Genomic DNA, 19,082 nt, shown 5'->3' on the forward strand with positions numbered 1-19,082 from the left:
CATAATTATAAGGCTACGAAAACCAAACGAATTTTATTTTATAGTGATTATACACTTATATAAACATATTAATGGGTAGAATATTCAGATTCAGATTCAGATTTGACAATAAACCATGCCAAATATTACACACTGGCCCTTTAAAATATCCAGTTCTGGGGCACTGGTGGTTTAGTGGGAGAGCAGGCACCCCATGTACAAAGCTGTCGCCGCAGCAGCCCAGCTTCGACTCCAGCCTGTGGCCCTTTGCTGCATGTCACTCCCTCTCTCTCTCTCTCCCCCTTTCACACTTGACTGTCCTATCAATTAAAGGCTAAAATGCCCCAAAAAATATCCAGTTCTGAGGACACAATCCATGCAGGAAAAGGAGCGATGGATGTCTCTCGTGGCTAAAAAGCTGGTCTCAAAATGTGACATGCAGCCTGCCAGACACCATCCCCTTCACCTTTCACCGACAATGTCAGGTCATATACTATGTCATATTAGAAACGTTGATATGATACGCATACTCACCAACATCTTGCTTTATTCTTTAGTGGGAAAGGTTACAATGGCATTTATAGCCACAGATATCTATCAGCTCCAGCTCTGCAGTGGTCAGGTTACTAACGCCAGGTGAGGTTCCGAACGTAAATGGTAATTAGACTGAATAACATGTGACAGTGATTTTGTTCTTTGTCTGTCTCTATTCGAGTAGTGTTCAAACATCGTTCCTAATTATTTGGCACAGTGTTTGAAAGAGAGACATAAAAAGTAACAGATGTGAAAAAACTAAGTAACCACTTGAACATTTTTCACTGGCCTCCATGCTGCTTCCTACTGTTTACTAACCGTCCTTTCCGGCACATTTGCAATGCCGAACGTGAAACACCAGAAAAAAACAGGCAATGATTAAGCAGTCTATCACCTATATTTTGCAGGTTTTTCCACGTTTTCAAAACCTGTATATACGCACTAATCATGCTGGGATCAAGGTGTTTGTTGCCACAGGCAGCACTGCAGTTGCTCAATAAAACTGGGCTGCATAACAACATATGGACATATTTGGTGCTATGCTTGCTAGAACCGTAGCTTGGCTCAGCACTAGTGTCCCCACCCATATGGAAAAAATAAACTGCAGTATCATTACCCTGCTTTTATCTTGAAAAAGACAAGCTAATAAGAATTCCTCATGAAATTCCTGATTCCCGAGTCCTTGGGCCTGAAGCTTTGTAGTCACAATATAACATGTCAGATTCCTCCGTGGCGGCTTTTGTACAATTAGAAAAAGAGTGTTGTCAGCTAAAAGACGTGGACTCTATACAAAGAAACAACAATGCATACAAAGGAACAAGTAATTCTTCCCGAGCACGGCTGAGTATGGTCTGTGTTTGTAAGGCCTCTTCACGAGAGCCTTTCATCCCCGTTCCTCAAAGGACACAATAAAGCTGTCAGTCAGCGTGTCAGTCAGTCAGGACGCAGCCCCAGTCTGTAATGCTCTTGGACTGGGACAGTCTCCTCTGGTGGATGCTCCGTATCTGACATGAGCGCTCTCACACGCTGATGGAGCTTGGGTCTCTTGCGATATAGCGACTGTGAATGGGTGGCAGAGATGACCCTTCTTTCTAAGTTGCTCAGCTTCAAATATGTGGCTCCGTCGCAGCAGGCATCTGCCTGGATGAGTGTGAGGAGGGGGGTGGCGGGTTGCTGACACCTGTCTCTCCTAGGATGAGCCCGCCTTTGTGACGCGGGAGTCCGGGTTGGCTGTCGGGACAGGCCCGAGACAGATATGACAGGGCCGCTGACAAGGGCCAGGCTGCACGCTGGGAGCAACACTGCAGTCCAACACAAACAAGACTTCTGCTCTCTTCACTGGGCCTGCAGTGAGACCCACAGCTGGCAGCTGAGAAGCCTCAGGCAGAGAGCACTGAAAGCAACGCTGTTAGCCACTGGCTTCTCAACAATGCTAATCACTGTTGCATTGCTGGACCTCCAAAAACACAAACACAGAAAATCAAATGCAGCTTTAACTGTATGTTAGTGGCAAAAGGCTCCGTGCTTCTCCGAGACTTCAAACTCGGCAGACACTCGAGCGCTCTCCTCTGCGCTGGATCCGTTCATTATGTCAACCTCGCTTGGCACGCTCATATATTCTGAGCCCCGTTCCAAAGCAGACGCCACCTAATTGTTATCAGGTCTGTGTTGAGACAGTCTGAGCAGAGAGACGCTGATAAAAAAAACTCCCCTGGAGCTGATGAGTCTTCTCACAAATAGCTGCAGAAGCCAACATGTTATGGATGTCTGGGTACAGTGGAGGGTGTGGAGGCATCAGCAGTGCTCACTGACCACAGTTAGAACAATATGACTAATTGGCCTAGTTTCCCTTTTAATTAATCATGCCTCGCTGACAGCTACCTGTGCCACACATCATCATTAGTCAAGAGGAGTCCCAGCTACATATGATAAGAGAGGAGGATACACCTCATCAACTCATTTCCCTCCGTTTATTTTTTACAGCAACAAAACAATCACTGAAGAAATATTCTACATCTTCATCTTAGAGTTGGGTGTAGGGCTGCAACGATTAGTTGATCAATCGATCAGTCAATCGACAGAGAATTAATTGGCAACTATTTTGATAATTTGATCATTTTTTAGTTTTTCTTTTAAGGCAAAAAAAAGGGCAAACATTTGCTTCTTAAATGTGTTGATGTTTTCCTTTGTCTAAAAAATAATTTCACTATTTATTGACATTTTATAAACAAAACCATTAATCGAAAATAATGGGCAAATTAATTGATAATGACAATATAATATATTTGCGTCCGCTGTCAACAGATTTTGCTATATACCCTTTATGGCAATTTTTGTCACGTTTTTTTGCTAATTTAATGGTCTACTATCGAAATAACTGCTGCTATAAACAGTGAGTAGATGTGGTATACTTTTTCATCCAACTCGTTCATTATTCCAACCAAAGCAGAGTTGGAGATTGTGGGAACAGTGGAAAGACAAACCGAGATGATGGTTCTGGTGAGATTTGTTTTGTTTCTGTCGAGCTTAACATATCTCGTAACTCTACTAGCCATGCATACTCATGACCCCTCGTTAAGGGCTAATGTTCCCTTCTCAGAACTTCTATGATTGTCTGGTTGTGTTTCTTGCCCCGTCGGACTTTGTGTTCCCAGTTGGGCCGACACCTTTTGGACGGTTGGTCAATTGGTTGTCACGGTTTCCCACAAATTCATTTATTTGCAGCAGTGCGCCACCATAATAGCATCTGCCGCCATGTATAGATTTTTTATTTTTGAAGCTGGACCGTTGATCAGGAGCGCTGTTACCATTCGGTTATTCTTTGCAACACACTCCCAGAGTGTAGAGCGTAATCTGGGCACAGACAGAACAGCAGAACACAAGGAGCAGTAAAACTGAAACTTAACTGTTCATCGGGTTGGTTCTAAAAGTATGCACTGACTTCCCTCAACTGAGCAATTATCCACCCCACGACTCAAACTGCACAAACTGCTGCTGACGAAAAATGAACTCATCAAGAGTCCTGCTTGGGCTGCGTTCACAGACCTGCAAAAACCTCAGAATTTAGAGAGGTAACCACCCCCAACATTGGACAGACAATCACTGGTGTTACTTTTAAAGGGTGTGCGTCCTGAAAAAGGCGCTCTCCTGAAAAAACCCAGCTGGGAGTGTCAAAGCGCTTTGGAGGTTTTGTGTTTTTTCAGATAAGATGCTTTGGTTTGTGGTTGCTAAAATATGGAATATCTGCAGAAATAAAAATGAAGGCATAAGGTGGAGTACCTGCTCTGGATGAAGGGAAGGCTGACGCAGTGTGCAGTGTTTTACCAAAAGTTTTACATATTTAACTCTCGGCGACCAGAAAAAAAACACCAAACATGCAGTGCTCGAAGCCGAACAGACGCTCAGCGCCTCGTCAGCCTGCTGGTGTTTGTACCATGTTGTAAATATGCGACACTCCCATTGCAAAGAACTTTAAAACTACGCCTGCCTTTTTGTTTTTTCCCATCGACCAATCAAATGGTGTAAGAGTGGATAGAAGATTTTTTTTTGGTTGACTACAACCCTAGTTCCCAGCTCTCAGCAGATATTTTAAGTTCAATATCACCATAAGGGACAGAAATGAAGAGCAAAGCCATGAAAATAAGAACAAAGTTCCAATAAAGTGCTTATCTTTTAACAAAACAGGATCTAACTGACCTCTATATTCAATCATTTCAGTTATTTGAACAACCATCTGCGCGCCTCCCTTCAGCGTCATTCAGAACCAAAGGATGAATTTAATTAAAGGCTAACACACTGTCCACAGAATGCTCAACACAAATGCACATGTGTCACAACAAAAGTCATTGTTCCAGTCCCTCACTGAGAACTGACGCTGCCTCTCAGGACTCAGGAAGCCTGCAGATGATTGACAGCTCCATCTTTATAGGGGCCATCCAACAAAAAGGCAGAAAGAGAGAGGCCATCCCCGCCCACTGAGCTGAATGCGTTTGGACACCAGCGGTTAAAAGAGATTTAAAAAAAGAAGAAAATAAACCATCAGACAAGCGAGAACAAAAAAATAAATTAAAAAATTAAAAAGATGCCTCTCAGACACACAGATTTATGTCGAGGAATACTGATCCATGACAACTTCTAATTGGACTCAGTGTTTATCACAGTCAGTTCAGGTTTTACCTTCCATGCAGGCGTTTTAACAACTGCCCATATGTTGTTTAATGCAACATATTTGGTCTTATCTTACTCATAAAGGGATAATTACCACTTTCATAAGGCAATAAACACCTTGTTACACTCAGGATATTGTATCCAGAGATCATGTACCCAGGATGTGGTAGGTAGAAATAAATACACTGGGATATTTGAGGTGAGGTAGACTTCATGCATGTGGCAAGAGGGGTGATGGATATCATCTAAAACATGAAAAAAAAAGCTGGTAGGGTAATAGCCTGCCTGAACTCACACAAATAAATGTTCCACAGGCTGTGCTGACATAGTTAAAAAGAAATGTAAAATGTAAAATTCTCTACAAGCTGTTAATATTTCATGAGTAGCCATTCTGACACTGTCAGTATATATACCTAATTTGTATAGCATGCAAGAAGAGGGGAAGGGAGAAGATGGGGAAGGGAGGGAAAAAAGGGGGGAAGAGAAGTGGAATAAATGGAAGACGATATAGGATAAAGGTGGAAAAGCGTCTCCAGAAAGACTTCAGCATGCGCCGAGCTGGCTGACAGTGAATTTTTTGGAAGTCAGCATAGTACAAAGAACATTTGAAATGGCCCATTTAACAGCACTGTACTCCACTCCCAGCCGATGCCACCATTTGCATACTTCATATCAGATGAAGATGGATGGTGAAAATCAATGTCACTGAGATGAGCGTTTTATCAAGGTTACGCTATCCTCCAAACTCCTAAAACCTCTTTATCTCGTCTCTGTTGTCGGAATATTAACTTATCAACACAATCTCTTTACAGCAGAGGCAGGAGCAATGTGAATTTATCAGCGGGGAGAGCAATGACAGGGTGGCCAGCTGGCTGTTAGAACGCCAACTAATGATTACGCTGACTATCAATTAATCTCCCAATTATTATTTTTTTGATTGATTCATAATCGTTTGGTGTATAAAATGTCAGAAAATAGTAAAAAGTGCCCGTCACAGTGGCGATGCTTTTGAATTGCTTATCTTGTCCACCCAAAAACACAAACAAGTTCAGTTTACAATTATATAAAACACAGAAAAGTCCTGACGTTTCAGAAACTGGAAGCAATGAGTGATTTAACCTGTATTATTTTTTTAGGCTGTTCTCATGCACTGTTGATGAAAAGTACAAATCACAGAGTTATTAATCAGTAATTTGTGTGCAACCCATGTAATGGGGAATGCTGTAATCACATGACCAATGCACTGACAGGAGGAGTTAGTATAAAGCTCAAAAATCTATGTAATGTCGCAAGTTGGGGTTGCAGATTGGTCAAACAACACAGGACTCTCGCCCAGGAGACTGGTGTTCACAACAACATGAAACCAAGTTATTTTAAAGCAGGTTGACACCATGTTTGTTTTCTTAAACCTAACCAACGTAACTTGGAAACGTAAATCGTGGAGCGCCACTTCGGTAGATACCATACAAACTGTGTTCCAGCACTACTGGTATCGCAGAGTTTGATCCTGCGCACTTCGTCGCAACAACGACCCAGGCAAATTTACAAAGAATGGACTGTGGCTGCTCACAGTGCGATGAATTCTGCATTACTTGCAACGTGTTATTTTCATTGAGTGAGAGATACTGTTGGTATCAGAAATTTGCGATCTTTCATTTACAAAGTGCTAAAACGACGCCAACGCCATTCCTCTTTGGCTTCAGCATGTTTACAGTTGAGGAGTGCTCTTAGCTCCTATTGGTCAAAGTTACAGCCAAGAGGGAATACACTGGGGAAGGAAAAAAAAATTCAAATATGCTAGTTTTTCTGTTGTGCAGTGTCAAGCAGTGTCAGTTGTCGTCCATTAAGGATGTTACGTGAACCGATTCTTCGGTAGCAAGTCAACGCCAAAATTGTGACAGTACCCGTTGTTTTCCGGTATCATATTTGCAGAGGATGTAATTCTCCTGGGCCTGACAGGGCAGCATATACGCCTACAAGTGTTTTAGCCCGCTGTTAAATGCCAAAGGAAGAAGAGGAACACCCAACAGCACGGAAGAACAACATCATTATGAAGATAATGAAGAAGACTGCAAGCGGTCATCGAATTTTCTTAGTTCTTGACAATGGGAGCACCATGTTCTTACGCCATGCTACAAACGCCGGCATGTTCAGCTTTGAGTAAAACACTGTGCTCGTCAGTGTCAATTTTTACTGAGCCGTCCAATCACAGTGCCACAAAGATCAACCATCACATCTTTCATGTACAAGTGTTTAACAATAACACCAATGAAGGAGAGATATGTTAATAAACTGTAGACTACATATTAATGTTTCCTCGCCCACAAAATCTCCCACATGAACCCACACAGACTAGCACTTTGAGTTTGAGGTAGACGATTGGGGATTAATCATCAAATTTAAATTAAACTGACTTTAAATATTTTTAATAAAGGGGTGTATGTTTAAGTCCCTGTGACTTATGGTTTTTGTTTTTCATCGTGGTATCGAATTGGGTATCGAGAGTTGTGGAATTCCACTGGTATGGGTATCAATTGCTAAATTTCTGGATTTGTGACACATCTATTGTCTACTATGACACACTGCACAGGATAAAACAATCAACTGATGCAGCCGACATCCACTGAGCTCTAATCCGGATGATACTGTGTAGTCTGAATCTGTCATTGGAGAAACATCAGTCTATAGCATTAACATGTAGGCGAGGATTGTCTCTTTGTGTCTTCTCAGTTGTTCAGTGGACTCAAAAATGAAACTAGTTATATATCTAACATAATGCCAGCTCTTACATCATTTTAGCATTAACAGTATTTTGTATTTTCTTGTTTAGATGAAGCAGTGACCCCCTACCAAGGTAGTAATGGGCCCATCTCACCCCCTCCTCGACCATCCTGACTCAAACACTGTTCACATCCCAACCTCTCCAGCTCTGAGCTCCATGTTTAGTGAAACATCATTATAGCTCTCCCTCTGTCAGGCTACAGAATCCTTCCCTTTGTCTGCATGATTAGCTGCTGGTTCCTCATTATGGAGGTGAGGACTGAACTTCCATTTCAAGCCTTTGTGACTCCCACCTTTACTTCAGTCCACTAGTCATAAAAATGTCACGGCAGCTACAGAGCACACAGGCCACACCGAGATCTAACAGGAATCACACGCTCAGGGCCAAATCCAACAGGGCAGATACGGCCAGTGGTTACAGTTTGGAGGTCGCTTAGGCGTCTCTGCATGTGACTTTCCACATGCTCACCCTTTCCAGCCTCCTGACATCAGCCTGAAAGTGACTTCAACCAAGTGCACATCCTCCGTTAGCTCTCCTGGTGTAATGTTGCACCGCGGAGAGAAAATGACAGACCATTTATAAAACAGGAAGAGGAGCTAACTACAGTAAGCATAAGCTATTTCTGGCGGAGGATGTCTGCAAATAACAAAGAGCTGTCAAACTCTAACAGGTCCACAGTGAAATAAAATCACTTAAAAAATAAATAAAAGGCGTCGTCAATGCAGAGAAACTCCAAGTTTTGAGATCCCACCTGCTGTGACCCCTGCTGATGCTGCAGACGATCACACTGCACGCTTTAAGTTCCCCACCATGTCGCTGGTGTCGGCGCTGGGAAGGCGTCCAAAACCACAATACATTTGTGCTATGGAACATTTGTTTCCTTTCAGGGGGGCGCCGGGCCCCAACATGCTCCTACATTTTTCTGTCCTGCCACATTGCATGACAGTTTATTTTGGGAAGCGCAGGTTGGCACCTGAGACACAAAGCTGACAAAGCACTCGGTGTCACTTCAATGAGGCCAGTTGGTGCCATGACAATGCCTCTGGCCATGCAATGCTACAAGATGGACAACACTGCGCTGAATATCTTGGCAAAGTAGGAAAAGAGGCATCAGCTGTTTGCACAATTTCATCTTCCGAGATAAATAAAGCAACATGCAATCTCTAAATGTGAGCCCGCTGTAGGAGGGGATCCACCTCAGATTACTGGACGTTAATAAAATCTGAGCTGCTGTGATGGACCGTTCGCCAGTTCAGGGTGTTTCCCTGGCACCCGCCCAATGCATGCTGGGAATAGATCCAGCACATCAAGCTCCCGTAATAAGAACAAGTGGGTAAGACAATAGCTGCATGAATGGAAATCAGAAAGTAAAACTAAATTGTGATCAGCACATTTCTTGCTGTCAGAAAATCCAATCATGCTTTTACAGAAAAAATTCAAAATATAAATTGAAACTTTATTCATTGATGTAGAATTGACTTAATTTGCGGTGCCTTCGCTGCGTCACTTCAGCGACAGGCTAACGTTACTGTAAGGATGTTACATTTTATGAAGTCAGCAAACAGCCACTTTTATCCACAATTTTTCTTCCATGGTGTTAAATGCGAAATCCTCACGGCACTTTGGTTTCGTCTTATAATGATCCGTTTAGCATGGCGTGCTAGTTTTCTCCATTTTTGCGTTTTACAAACACCCCCGCTGGAGTACAGAGCACCACCTGTCGCATTCATACACTGAATTTTGAATACTGGACAAATTGTTATTATTACTTTTTTAGAATTATTTTTGGGGGGGCATTTTCCCTTTATTGATAGTACAGCTTAGAGGGGAGGGATGACGTGCGGAATTGAACCCCGGCTGCTGCAAAGGCCTCCATCTGTATGGGGCACACACTCAGGTGAGCTAGAGGTCGCCCCATAGGTCAAACTATTATCAGAAGTTTAAACTTAATACTTTTTAGGACCTTTTTAAGATCATTTTTAAGCAAATTTAAGACAGATTTTTGGACAAATAATCTTTTTCGTGTATAAACAATGCAGGTAAACACAAAGGTATATATATGTACTCCAGTGCAGGGGGAGGTTTTAGAGTGAGCTAGGTTAATCTACATTTTGCCAACAGGTAAGTGCAGGTATAAAGTAAAAACACAGTATGAGGTTTAAAGCTGGCCTATTCAATTAGCAGCCCACAGGCTACATCTAGCCCAGAAGCAACCTCCGAATGGCTCAGCATCCATAAGTCTGATAAATCGGTATGATAAAATATGTCACACATACAGTGTCTGGAAGTATCTTACAAGTGCGCCATCTTGTTTCCTTCTCATCTCTGTGGAGTCACGCGTGCCCCGTTCCGATTGAGTAGAATGTACGGATTTTGTAATGTGCCTGGGTCAGATAAGTCACCAAAAATATATATTGTTTTTTTAATTTCAAAAAACCAAAAGTTTTAAAAAGGTTTTAAACTGGCTGCTGAAAAAGTTTGATCCATCTACATTTCCTGATTTTAAAATCCTGAGCCCGAGTTTAAAGATTTGTAACATCAGAAATGTGGAGTTTCACACAGAAGAGCTTCACTCATATTGACAGAAACATATTAAACGATGGATACATGAAATTAGATCAGATGCTCATGGCAATTAAGACTTAACAAACTCCAATTTAAGACTTTTTAATGACTTTTAAGACCTATTATAGTTACATTTATGGCATTTTATGACTTTTAAGGACCTGCAGTCGCCCTGTTACAGACGGAATATTTGATTTTTTTTTCACATTTGGACAGTGGTTAAAATCTGGAATAGAATTCACAGCCCTATCAGATCAATATCATATCAGACTAATTAATCAGTGCTATTTATACGCAGCATGACACTATATTTCTGCATTTAATGAATTGTTTGTATGTCAGCAGCACAAAATTGTAAATTAGGACACAAACTTCTGTGTTATATCAAAGTTATTGTAACAATAAGAAGAATAAATACACTGATAGTGAACATAATCATTAATGGTTGATGTGACTCAGACATGCCGTTGTTCTTCAGCTATAAGAATAGAGTAAACTGAATATTTACATTGAGGATGTAGACACTGTTAAATGTTCGAGATGTTTCTTAATAATCGTCCCTCTGAGTGTGTTTTCATCGCAGCCGGTGGAATGACAAAGAGATGAGTAGCAGCAGTGGAATTGCGGGCTGCATTAGCTCGACCAATTATGAGCCTTCGCGGGATGCTTAATGTGGCTCTGTGAGGACGGATGCTGCTGCTGCTGCTGCTGAGAGAGGAGTCAGCAGATCTGTGGATGCCACTCACAGAAATCAAAAGGATATTTATGATGCACAGCACTGACTGCGACACTGCACTTTTAGGGTGAAACATAGAGTTCTTTAGAAAACACTCATGTGATAAGTTTGCCTTACAGCGTGACCTTGGAGTTCAGTTTCCCGGTCGTGGGTATTTTAAAATGCTACTTTCCAGAAAATGAAGTGTTGTATAAACACACCACCTGACACACACTCAGTTAATGCATATCCTGTTTCTCATAATGCAGTGGCAACTGAGTGCAGATAAGATTACTGGCTGAAGTGACTGTTTCAAAAACACACACGAACAAAAGCCTGCGTGTACACACTTGTATAGACCTAGTGTGTATATACCCACACACACACACACACACACACACACACACATACTTGTACTGTAAAGTGACAGAGCAACTGCTTTGCTGTGTTAAATATCAGATGCAAATGAAAAGAGAAAATCTATCATGACTCTAATGTGGCCTGATAGGAGGGGGCGCACTCTCCTCTGAGGAGCCGAGCGGTGTGAGGAGGGTGATGTATGGAGGAGCTGGATGAGAGGTGAAAAGCGTAGCGAGACGGACGAAGGGAGGGGTGGATTGCTGGGAGGGAAGAGGGGGGGGTAACGCAGTCCTGCCAGACTCCTGAGAGCCCAGGGCAAAAGTGGAATAAATGTTGATTAGTGTTGATTTTGTCCAACGAGCACCCGGCAACTGACAGTGGGACTAAGCTGCAGCGAAAGGGAACCATTAATCTTGGTCTGGTTTAAGTAGTGTATATTAATTTGTGTCATTTCCACTACGTGGAGAGAGGCCTCTCTCTCCCTCTCTCTTCTCTTTCTCCCTCCCTCCAGTGTTTGAAAGCTGTGGCAGCCGAGCCTCTTTCATAGTGAACATACAGTGGAAGCCTGGAGGTGGCGTCTGCAAGTAGCAGCGGGGGAAAGTGGAGGAAATGAGATTCCAAACACTACATTATGGAAAATGAACTCCTGGGGGGTTGGTATGGCAACCACATCCAAATGTGCCATTGCATGTTCAATTTAACGTGCATAACAAATTTGCAGACTTGATTAAATTCGTAACATATTAAGAAGGCCTGTGTATAAAAAAAGGCAGACCGAACCTGCAGGGACCGAGATTGCAAAGAGAGCCTCGAACAAGGTAAATGGCAGAACAGTGATATTTAAGCAATGCGTTGAGCACAGGAGTCGACATTCAGGTAAAAGATTGAGGCCCGCGCTCTTTTACGAGTCTACTTGGATCTTGCCTTCATTCTGTAATCTCCACACTGGCAGGGCTGCTCCGAGCTAAATGTAATTTTTCTAAACTGCATTCCAGTGGCCTTCAGCCAAGAGGGAAAAAATCATTCATCAGTTCAGGAAATTCTGAAAATATACCAGTTAAAAATATAAAAACAATACAGTGCTGGAGGACGAGGGGAGGCTATCACGGCACGGGGAGAAAAAAAAAATAGATCACTTTCCTCATACATGTGATGTCAGTGTTAATTAACAAATGGCAGCACAGTAAGATTCCTATAATTAAGCTCCTTAATATGATTAACATGTATCAATTAGGCGACTGACAATTTGCATAATGTACAATGTAACCACATTGTTCTATACTGTAATGGTATTAACACACCATTTACAATGCTGTCACTCACTGATGATTCTGTGATTAGGATTCTGCATCAAATATAGTATAAAGTCACTACATGCCTTACGCTGCTTAATCAAAACACATTTCTCCTCAGTTGTCTACGTCCTCGGAGCAGAATTAGACTCCAGGTCTTCCTCTCTATCTCTCTCTCTCTCAGTGGATGATTAAGCAGAGAGATCGGGGAAACAGCTGTGGCGGCGAGCTTGGCGTTCCTCTCCCCCCCCCCCCCCCCGAATGCTGCTGTATCAGCATCGAGGAGGAAGGATGAGAGGGGAGACAAAAGCTGCACGTATCAGAGTCGTCGGGCGGGCGAGGGGAGGCACAGCCCCGTGACACGACGCTCGCTATCAGAGCAGACATCTACATCGCCTCGTAATACAGACAAGCTAACATGCACTTTTACTACCTGCTGGTTTACACTTACAGTCAGTCAGCCAAGAAAAGCTAAAAGCACACACTCCTTTACAGAGGGATTTTTGATAGTCACATAGGGCTGAACAATATATTATTATTATTATTATTATTATTATTATTACTGAGACTGAATATCAGCTTAGATTTTGGATAGTGTTTTCTTTTACTGTTGCATTTACAGTAAAGTGACGTAATTTTCTGAGCTTAGCCTTTAGCCACTTGCTCATTATTTCCACATTACTGATGATTTTTTATCAAAAATCTCATTGTGTAAATATTTTGTAAAAGCACCAAAAGTGAACCCTAAAATATCATCGCAATATCGATACCGAGCTATTTGTTAAAAATATCGCCATATTTGATTTTCGCCATATCGCCCAGCCTCGCCGAACCTCAAGGGTGCATCTCGAAATAAATTCAAAATAAATTCCTTCTGTCACCACATTACAAAATAATGACATATTAATGAATATAATAGTTCATCGCTGCCCTTTTTATGTTTGTTTACAATATTAATTAAGTTGTTGATCATATTTCGGATTGTTTATCAGTAGCTTCGTCTATAAGATGTGAATATCACTCGCAAATTTTCCAGAACTCAAAGTGATGCCTTCAAATGTCTTGTTTTGAATAAAGCTGCAACAATAAACCAATTATTGACTAGCTAATGGACAGAAAAATTATATTACTATTATTTTGACAGATATCAGGAGTGCAATGAGGCGCAGTTTAAGCAGGAAAGGAAATTTTTGCATTTTATTTTCACTTAACAAAAATAATAATGATGATTTTTTTGCTGGGGTCTGCATCAAACAAGCATGTTTACTTACATCTGGTATATAATTTGTAGGCTGGGGCATCTCTGTGGCACCACAATGCTTCAGTTATAATGGTATGATGTGACATGTTTTACCTTTATCAAAGAATTCCAGCTCCTGCAGTCTGGATATTGCGCATATTGGGATTCCAAGTTGCAGCCCTGGTTTTGTCTGGCAAACAGCCCAAAAGCCACAAATATTCAGTTTATAATGATATAAAACAAAGAAAATAAGAAAAGCCTTAAATTAAAGAGAGTTAAACAAGACAAAGTTTGCGTCATTAATGACTTCAAAGAATAATTAAGTATTAAAACTGTTAATTACGGAGCCCATATAGTCAGAATAAAGTTATTATTTTATCATCTTATGGGACTTTATGGGCTCCATTATAAACTAATGAATTAATGCAATAATTGTTTGAGCAGAACACCACATCACACTACTTCTGGAATCGTACCTGATCCCCATGAAGGCTGCTGGGAGTGTTTACACAGTGACATGCAGGGCTGAGCTGCGTTCAGCCTCTGTAATACAAATAGGCAGATGCCAAGCATCTGAATGGACTGACAAGTCAATGTAGTGTAGGCTTCCATGCACCTTCCATAATCAGACCTCTGGCTCATTTCATCCTGTCAAACACTACCCGGCTGCCCTCTGTAAAACACCCTATTTTCACCCTTCAAAAAATAACATTACATCACTCGGCTAGTCATTTTTATAAATGGAGGATCCCCTAGGCTTGAAACCTTACACTACACAAACACGGGCCACAAGAAAGCCAGCCTTTTGTTGAGGTTGAGAGGAAAAAAATTAAACAGCGAGTCGGAGCAGCACATTTACTGAGCAGCTCAGTCAAGGAGTGGTTTTGTTTGACACTGCCAGAGATTTATGATGTTGGTGAAGTGTTTACAGAGGTCAAGGCGGCTCATTTTCCAAATCAGTTTGTCAAGCATTTGCTTATCTAAAGAGGCTTTTCATCAATCATAAGAACTGATGGTGAAGAGAAAAAAGTCCACCTTTCCAAATATCAGTATTCTTACACAAATAGATTACATAGAGGGAAAACTTGGATTAAGTCATGTCGAATAATTTCATATCTCAGCCTCTTAACTTATATTCAGATAGTGGATAAGATTTCACAGGCTAAAAGCAGTGGAGTCAGACTGCTGGATATATTTTGGGAAGGTTTCTGTGAGAACCTCTCCAGACAAAACCTGCTGTTCTCACCTTTGGACACATCAACTGCAGTAATTAATATGCTTTATATATTTTATGCTTCGTCTCCTCTTAGGAATGTACTACACACACACACACACACACACACACACACACACACACACACGCACGCACAATCATGCAGTGTCTGAAAAACATTACTCCTTTGAACTAAAAAAGACAACCCAAATATGCCTGGAATGAAACCGGCTGAAGACGAAGCCGATGTCTGTCAAAAAAAAAAAAAAAAAGAGGCACTGGTTTAAATAAAGTGTTCCTTCCTTGTCCTTTCCTCTCGGGTGTTGCTGCACCATTGTGCTTGTTTATACTGCACAATATTTCTGTTGGCCATCCCTCACATCAGCCCAGTAAAAATACACAGAGTAGGTCAGAAGTTCAGGCCCTAGATCAACACTGGCATTGTGTCCTGCAGGTGCTGTCAGCCGCTCCGGGGACAGCCAGCGACGGAAAATATACACAAGCAAACAGCAGCTCTGTGGATACACACTGTCTCTGTGCTCACATGGTGCACGGGACAAAGAAGTTACAGCGGCTCCACTGCAGCTTTGGGGAGAAGCTAAAGCTGTTGGACTCGGCCGGTCGACTTGTAAGCTGAAATATTTAAAGGTGGGAGAGTTCGGCTGCTGGCGCACATGGAGGAGACAGAAAGGTGTTTCAGGTTTGTTGTCTAGGACCATTTTCATTACTGTAACACTGACATAAACACAAACGTTTCACTGTCTGTCAAAACCTCAACATAGAGAGAGAACATGAAAGCCAAATGATTTCTTTCACTAATGCATTGCCAACTTCAAAACTACACACGTACGAAACATACATACGAAAAGTAAAATATCCACATCTATTATTTTATTTCTATAAATCAAGAAAACTTAAACAGCCAACAATAACAACTCAAATAGGTCACAAACATTTTTTAATCATGAATTAATGTTTAAATTTCAAAGGACAGCGGAAGTTGTTTCAGGTTTGTTTCCTGAAATAAACAAAAACAAAGTGACATCATTGAGTCTTTCGCTTTCAGCTACCTGTCAAAGCCTCAGTGTAGAAAGAAAACCTAAAAGCCACTTTTATTCCTAATATGGTGCCCACTAAAAAAACTACAAATACCACCATACTGCCAACTTCCCAACGTTAGAAAAGTAAAATATCTACTGACCGCCACAACTTTAATTTAATTTCTACAAATCAGGAAAATTTAAACAACTTAAATGGAAGTGAGAATTACAGGATGACGAGAAATTAAGTGGTCATGAACATTTTTTAATCCTCAATAAATGTTTAAATTAAATGTCAAAAGGAGACCTAAGTGGTTTCAGGGTGTTTCCATAATGACATCAGCTTTCTTTGACCAAAATACTAACTTCCGTCAAAGTCTCGTTATAGTGTGAAATACAGAGAAAGAAAACCAGAATGTCAAGTGACTACAAAACTTTAAAACTATGGATAGCAGAGAGAAGAAAGAACTTCCCGACGTTAGAAAAGTGAAATATCCACGGACTGTCTCAACTTTAATTTCTATAAATCAACTGAATTTCAAACTTACATACAATAACAAATTAAAAAGGTCACAAACATTTTTTAACCCTTAATAAATATTTAAATTCAATTTCAAAGGAGACTAGAAGTTGTTCAAGGTTTGTTTCCTCGGTAATGTCAGTTTCATTACCAAAAGTAGCATCATTGACTCTTTCAGTTTAAGCCGTCCATTAAAGCCTCAACTTAGAAAGAAAACTTGAAGACCGTATTCCAACTTCAAAACTACAGGCATCATGATCCTACCAGCTTCCCAATGTTAGGAACATTAGTTTTGTTTGAATGTCAGAACTTCAGCCGAATGACTTACAGAGAAAAGTATTTGCCAAAGTGTTATTCAAACCATCCATGTATGTTTGAATTAATTTTATTACAATCAGATAAGCCAAAAGTTATTTATAAACTAGGTGCTTCCTTTATGTAAGTAACATTTATTGTACTTTAGTCACGCCGTGTGCCATCGTCACATCTGCAATTGAATTTCTGTAAATCAAGAAAACTTAAACTAAGGTGAAAATAAATATCACACATATTTTTTAATAAATGTTGCGACTTCGAACTGGCACATTTAAAATAATACTGTCAGAATTTCGACAGTTTCGCCAGCGGAAGTGAAGGTAAAATATTATTATAGTATTCATTATAAATTTTCCAATGTTTTATATATTTGATGATTCGATCTAATGAAGCTAGAGTTTAATATGACTTTTTTTTCCCGACGTGTGCGTAAAATAATGCTTTTTTCTCAGACTTTTTAGATACGTTTTAACACTCTGTGAGTTAGCTACACTAAAGCAGTGCTGACGTGTTGAGACTGACAGAGGTGAAGCAGAGTTTGAAGCACTCTTACTGTAAGTCATGATTTTTAACGTGTGGCAACACCACAACAGCAAAAACCAAGCATTAACTTGTTCAAAATGGAAGTTTTGTGTATTGTAAATTTATTGTAAGGAAAATAAATAAATAAAAACAATCTTAAAATTATACCAGAATTAGAGAAAGGGTTTGAACTGCAGTGAAATGTTTCTTAGTAAACTCAGAACAAAGCTAACGTCTCCACAAACAAGACAAACAGCAGATCTCCTGTGTGGAGCTCCGTGAGCTGCACCTTGTATTTATAGGTTGCCAGCTGAAAGGGAAAAGAATGGGTGTGCAGGCAGGAAGAGGTCCAAGTTACTTTGTACTCTCAGCAGAGCCGAACTTTGGATGAACTCCGAGAAGCGCCAGGGAGTAAAACACTATGCATAACTGTGTCACTCCCCCTCAAAAAACCTACCAAGACAACAAAAAAGAGGAGCGAGCCAGCAGGCTTCAAAAGGCCCCCTGCTCTCTCCTGAGGCAGTGGCCGATTCAAGATAAACTGCCGGGTTTTGGGGGGAAGGCAGCGAGGTGAACTTCAATGAAAAACCTCAATGAAAACATCCATGAAAGCACCAGGCGACGATGGCATCACACACGAGAGACAATCTAAACAGCGCCAGTCGACGCCGCCACAGAGGTCAAGTATGAGCAAGTGCAACTTTGGAGACAATGAAAACAATATCTTCTTCATCCTCCATCCATTCCATTTGATTTCATGCACTAATGAGTGTGACACACACAGGAAGCGCTGCCTCTCGTAGTAAACCGGCATGCTGTGGCAACTCAATATCTCACCAGTGTAAGTTTTGAGGAGTCCTATAGCACATCAGTGTAAAGACAGGAAAATAAAAGATGCACTATCAGTCTGAAGTGCACCGAATTCTATCTGTGCCAATTTCAAAAATGTCACGAGGAGAATGATTTGGAAACATGACTTACGCCTCCTACGTTACGTTATTTCTCTCCTAGCAATTATTCTGCTGACATGCTCTCTCACAACTGCTTTAATAGAGAGACACAATACAGAATAGAAAGAGACGTATTCACCAGACTTGACAGTTAACTCACAAGGGGAGACATCAACGTGCTTGTGACAATTTTGCTCAATACTCTCTATTATTCCACAATAGCATCAAAAAAACCCTCATTCATATTTTGACACGATAATTGATAAGGACTGCTCGAGGTAATTGTCCACAGTTCCTATTGTGAAATAGTTAGAACGCGCAGACTTTACAGCTACAGGAGGAAACACATGTCTTACATGTCAGTGAAATTTATATGGTGAATTGTGTTGTGACTGAATATCCACCATCAGGCTCTCCTGTGTGAATCGGTGCCTGAATAGCAAATTACCCTTTGATGATAAAATAGCCCACACAGAGCTGGTGCCTGCTCCATTAGGAAGAAATACTGTGTGTGCAGTATGTATTCATTTAACCTGGTTAAGGAGGCTTACAGTGTTTCTCGTAGACAACAACAGTGCTGTGTCTCTTATTAGAATTAATGTGAACGTACCTGTTTTTTCTTTGATTTCACACAAGACATTGAAAAGCGCTGGCTTCATTCTGTGACAGTTCAGAGCGTGTTTCCTGCAACAGAAAAGTGGCTTCATAATCAAACCACATAAACATATATTCAACCTCCAGATTCCCAAAATAACAAGGCTGTTTACTGTCATTTCTATTTTTATCTTTTACATAAATGCTACAGCACAATTAATGATTTCCAAATAAATAATAACACGTGTGCTCCAGCTGTTTCCATAACTGCTGGAACATGTTGTTTAGCTTCAT

General features: G+C 41.0%; 1 protein-coding gene across 3 annotated transcripts in view; it reads right to left on the reverse strand.

Moving 5' to 3' along the window:
• The window catches only part of pbx1b (pre-B-cell leukemia homeobox 1b), a 93,451-nt gene that overhangs the window by 73,089 nt on the left and 1,280 nt on the right, over window positions 1-19,082 (reverse strand). For all 3 annotated transcript variants that reach the window (XM_050055169.1, XM_050055168.1, XM_050055170.1), the window contains exon 2: window positions 18,805-18,878. In XM_050055169.1, coding sequence (XP_049911126.1) covers window positions 18,805-18,878 — 74 coding nt within the window. The remainder of the gene's footprint in view (window positions 1-18,804; window positions 18,879-19,082) is intronic.

Source organism: Epinephelus moara, chromosome 10 (assembly GCF_006386435.1).
Source record: "Epinephelus moara isolate mb chromosome 10, YSFRI_EMoa_1.0, whole genome shotgun sequence".
In the NCBI taxonomy this organism is placed as follows: domain Eukaryota; kingdom Metazoa; phylum Chordata; class Actinopteri; order Perciformes; family Serranidae; genus Epinephelus; species Epinephelus moara.